The sequence below is a fragment of the Sinocyclocheilus anshuiensis genome, unplaced genomic scaffold (assembly GCF_001515605.1).
Source record: "Sinocyclocheilus anshuiensis isolate Anshui unplaced genomic scaffold, SAMN03320099.WGS_v1.1 scaffold2253, whole genome shotgun sequence".
NCBI classification, from domain to species: Eukaryota; Metazoa; Chordata; class Actinopteri; order Cypriniformes; family Cyprinidae; genus Sinocyclocheilus; species Sinocyclocheilus anshuiensis.
Genome location: NW_015551131.1, coordinates 163,732 through 167,850, shown reverse-complemented (window position 1 = coordinate 167,850; position 4,119 = coordinate 163,732). Strand labels below are relative to the sequence as shown.

The window sequence follows — 4,119 nt, the reverse complement described above, 5'->3', positions numbered from 1 at the left end:
GCGTGTCTAAAAAAAAAAAAAAAACACAAGCGCATCCTGGGACGTGTCAAACAGTTTAGTCCATCAACTCGGACAGAGGAAAGAGAAAGCGCAAGAATGCGAGAAACACAATTTAAAAAGGCCAAGCCCTCATGTTAAAACAAACTCGTATAGAAAAAAACAATTAACATTATGAAACAGATGTTTAAATAATAAAAAATAATCAATCTGAAATGAAATAAAAATCTGGAGTGAGAGGCTCTTTGAGAGCAGATCAGCTGCAACGCTTTTCTAATCGACAGCAAAATGGGGCACGCACACACATTTATATATTTATATATATAAGCCAGAGAGATAGAGTAAAGAAAAAGCATTATTACTCCATAAATGTTAACTTGGAATCGGTTTCAAAGTGATGAATGATACAGCCCCCACTCAGTTTTGAAACATTGGCCTTGTCCCCGATTCTCGCTCTGCATCAGAACACCGCCGACCCGTCCGCCGCAGTTTCAGATTGTAGCTAAGCAGATAATTGTTCGTTTCTGTCTGTGAGCCGCAGCTTCGTTCACGCCCCGTGCGGCCCGGAGCGGGAGAGAGTCGCAGAGAGAGGGAGATCTGTCCGAAAACGCTGGCGATGACGATTTCCACAGAAGCGGGTTTCAATGCAGTCCTTGACATCATCAGCTTTGTGGGACCCTTGTCGCTGGCCTTGCGTCCATCCGTCGCACGCTCAGGTTACGCTCGGTTGTCGGCGCTGACGCGAGCCCTGCGGAGCCTGCGAGAGAAAAGAAACATCACACACATAAGAGCTCAACCCTTTAGCCTGACTTCTGATCATCAGCATTAGATCCGGTGCACACTGCAGCTTGTGCTTGACGAGAAGCAGACAGGAAGAGACCATCTAAAACTCGCCTAATTATACCTATGAACATTGGTAATTTGGAAATAGTCTATTGTCGTAACTGTAACGATTACCGGTTTGACGATAAATCATGATAAAATTATCCACGGTTAGTATTACCTTTTCATATTTTAAGTATCATTAAAACCGTATTCAATTACCACGATTTTAACAACGAAAAAGTAATTTCGTTTTGTGTGAAAACATGGCGGAAAGCTGGGAGGTTTTAAAAGAGTGCTAAGGGAATTATACAAATGAATATACGAATGAATTATATGAATGTGCCTCTGTAGGTTCTGGATGTCTTCAGAAAAGATTCAATGGCATTTTGTTTTTATCTTCGCTTTGTGTAATACCTAATAAAGTAGTGTTTTAATCACAATGCTGCTTTGTTCACGGAGGTTACGGGAAACAGCTGTAATTCTGCTGCTCCATAAGCGCCACCTGCTGTCAGAGAGTGGATTTACAGAGACTTGTATTCACATTCAGCTTGTGTGCAGTTTCTGTCTGGACAAAAAACAGACCAAATTTGCATGGCCTTCTGTAAACTTTGATGGAAAACAAGCTTATGTGGATTCTACACATTTAAGCAATTTGGATAAGGTATCTAGAATTATTTATGGAGCAGATAAAATACATATAATCATTTATTAATCAATTATCATTTTCATTTTGACAACCCTTTTCTTTATTTAAAGGCTAAAATGTGAGGTTTACCATTTTATGAAACCTTTTCAAAGTTTTGTTTGAACATTTCGTACGTTATTTAAAATACGGAGTCGGACATCATTGGTAATGTTATTTTTTGTGTGTGTGTGTTTATGCAAACAAAAAGTCATTTTATTTGTTGATTTTAAATATAAAACTTGGTGAAATGATTTGTGTTAGTTTCCAGCACATGTTAACAATACCGTGATAATACTGATAACCGTGATAATCTTGGTCACTATAATCATAAGAAATTTTCATACCGTTACATGTCTAGTCGTAACATTGATTTCAGATTTATTAGCATTAAATCTCAAACAGTAATGGCGATTCATAGGTTTTTGGTCAGAATAAGCTACAAAATGGATTTTTCATATTTTGCAGTTGAAATATTGTTTAACAAAATAAACAATAGGTTACCATCTTTATTACATAGTTCATCATTGTTGGTATGAAAATTAGGGAAAATTAATAGTTGAGCATCACAATACACTGAATAATTACTTTCAAAGAACGCAAAACCATATTGCTGATAGAGGTCAAGAAATTGAGCAGACAAGTGTTGCTCATTCAGAAAATGAGATTCTGATGCGATTTGAAGCTGATAACCAAGCCTCCACAGAGATGCAGTTCACAGACCAAACTGTGTGCAAAGAGATCAGGTCATATCAACCAGCAGTGTTGGGGGAAACACATTACAAGTAAATTGAGTTATGTAATCAGATTACTTTTAAAGTAGTAACTAGTAAAATAACAAATTACTTTTTAAATTTACTTTTTCAAAGAAGTAATGCCAGGTACTTTGTTTCTCATGTATTGATTGACAGCTCTCCTGTTGAGAGAAACCAGGAGTGCAGAGGCATTGTGTGCGCTGTGTGAACATGATGCTTACTGTAGTTCTAGACTAAATGTTAAAATGCATTTACTCATCTCACCGAAACAAAAACAGATTCAGTATTCCTCAAAATTAATAAAAACAGTGAAATCCAAACTCAAAATATGACCCAAACCTGCAATAATGTTAAATAACATCCTTTGTTTAATTCCATTTTATTAACTCTTGCATTATTCATGCAATCCATAACAGCAGTGCAGCTTAAAGGTTTGTTTGAGCTGCGCCCTCTACCGTACAGACGTGAATTTACATTTCCTTCAGCCTGAGGTGTATTCATTTCACATTTGGTGTGAAAGGGCTTTTACATTAGCCAAAAATATAACTTTTTATATTAAAACAAACAAATCAAGCCCAGGCCAGATGAGAAAAAGTAACAAAAGTAAAGTAATTTGTTACTTTCTATAAATGAACTTTCTGTAAGTAACAACTGGTGGCAACCAGTCAGCTGGATTTTAAGTGACTGGATTTGGCAACTGGAAAAATCAGAATCGGAATCAGAAATAGCTTTATTGCAAAGTGTGTTCACACACACACACAAGGAATTTTAAAATTAAATTAATTGAAACAAAGTACACAAACTATAACAAAAATAAAACTAAAAACAAAGGTTGAGAAGCTAACTGAGACAAAATAACCAACAAAAATAAATAATGATTTGAGCAGTCATCAAGCGCTCCTCACATGTCAGAATAATCTGACCTGTCTGTCTGTGTGGGAGAACACATCCCACAGGCAATATGGCATGATGAGATGCCAGTAATATTTTCATACACTGATTCAAATTAATTTGCAGTGACTGGTAGGAAATGGTAAATAGTCTTTATTCTGTTAGAAACAATTAACTTTCAGAATCAGAAAGAGCTTTATTGCCAATTTGTCTTGGTGTTAGGAGCTTCCGGTACAGAAAATACAAACAAAGTGCAGACATACATAAAATGAGAGAATAGACAATACATTATAAATAACAATAGTAAAAGAAAACAAAAAAAGACAAAAGTAAATGGAAAAATATACAGAAAAAGGAAAAATGTCCATAGACAGAACTGTGAATGTGCATATGTGCTATTTACTGACAAAGGTTTAATGAGTTATTTACAGATTTGCAGTACTGAGGTGTGTTATGTGTTGTTCAGGTGCGATATGGCCTGGGGGAAAAAACGTTGTTTTGGTGCACAGCGCTCTGTAGCGCCGGCCGGAGGGCAACGTCTGTTGTAGTCTTCTGATGTCTGTTTTGGTTGCTGAACCAAACCAAACAGTTATAGATGAACACAGGACAGACTCAATGATGGCCGAGTATAACTGTTTCAGCAGTTCCTGTGGCAGGTTGAACTTCCTCAGCTGGCGGAGGAAATACAGCCTCACCTGGGCCTTTTTCACAACAGAGTCGATGTGATTGTCCCATTTCATGTCCTGAGAGATGGTAGTGCCCAGGAACCTGAAAGACTCCACTGCAACCACAACATAATTACTGCTCAACACATAGTGTATTTGCATTACTGTAAGGGTAGGTTTAGGGTTGGGGTGTAGGTGTAGACGTTAATAAACCATAATCAGACATGTAGCATTTTTTGTTGTAAAATTGTGCTACCTACTGTTCCCTTTCAGTCGGTCACTACGAGTCACGTGACCGAAGCAT

At 37.3% G+C, this 4,119-nt stretch overlaps 1 protein-coding gene across 1 annotated transcript in view; it reads right to left on the bottom strand.

Annotated features, from left to right (window-relative positions):
* Positions 1-6: 6 nt before the first annotated feature.
* The window catches only part of plcg1 (phospholipase C, gamma 1), an 88,665-nt gene continuing 84,552 nt past the window's right edge, over positions 7-4,119 (bottom strand). Inside the window, exon 33 of the mRNA XM_016453378.1 lies at positions 7-754. Coding sequence (XP_016308864.1) covers positions 715-754 — 40 coding nt within the window. The 3' untranslated portion in view covers positions 7-714. The remainder of the gene's footprint in view (positions 755-4,119) is intronic.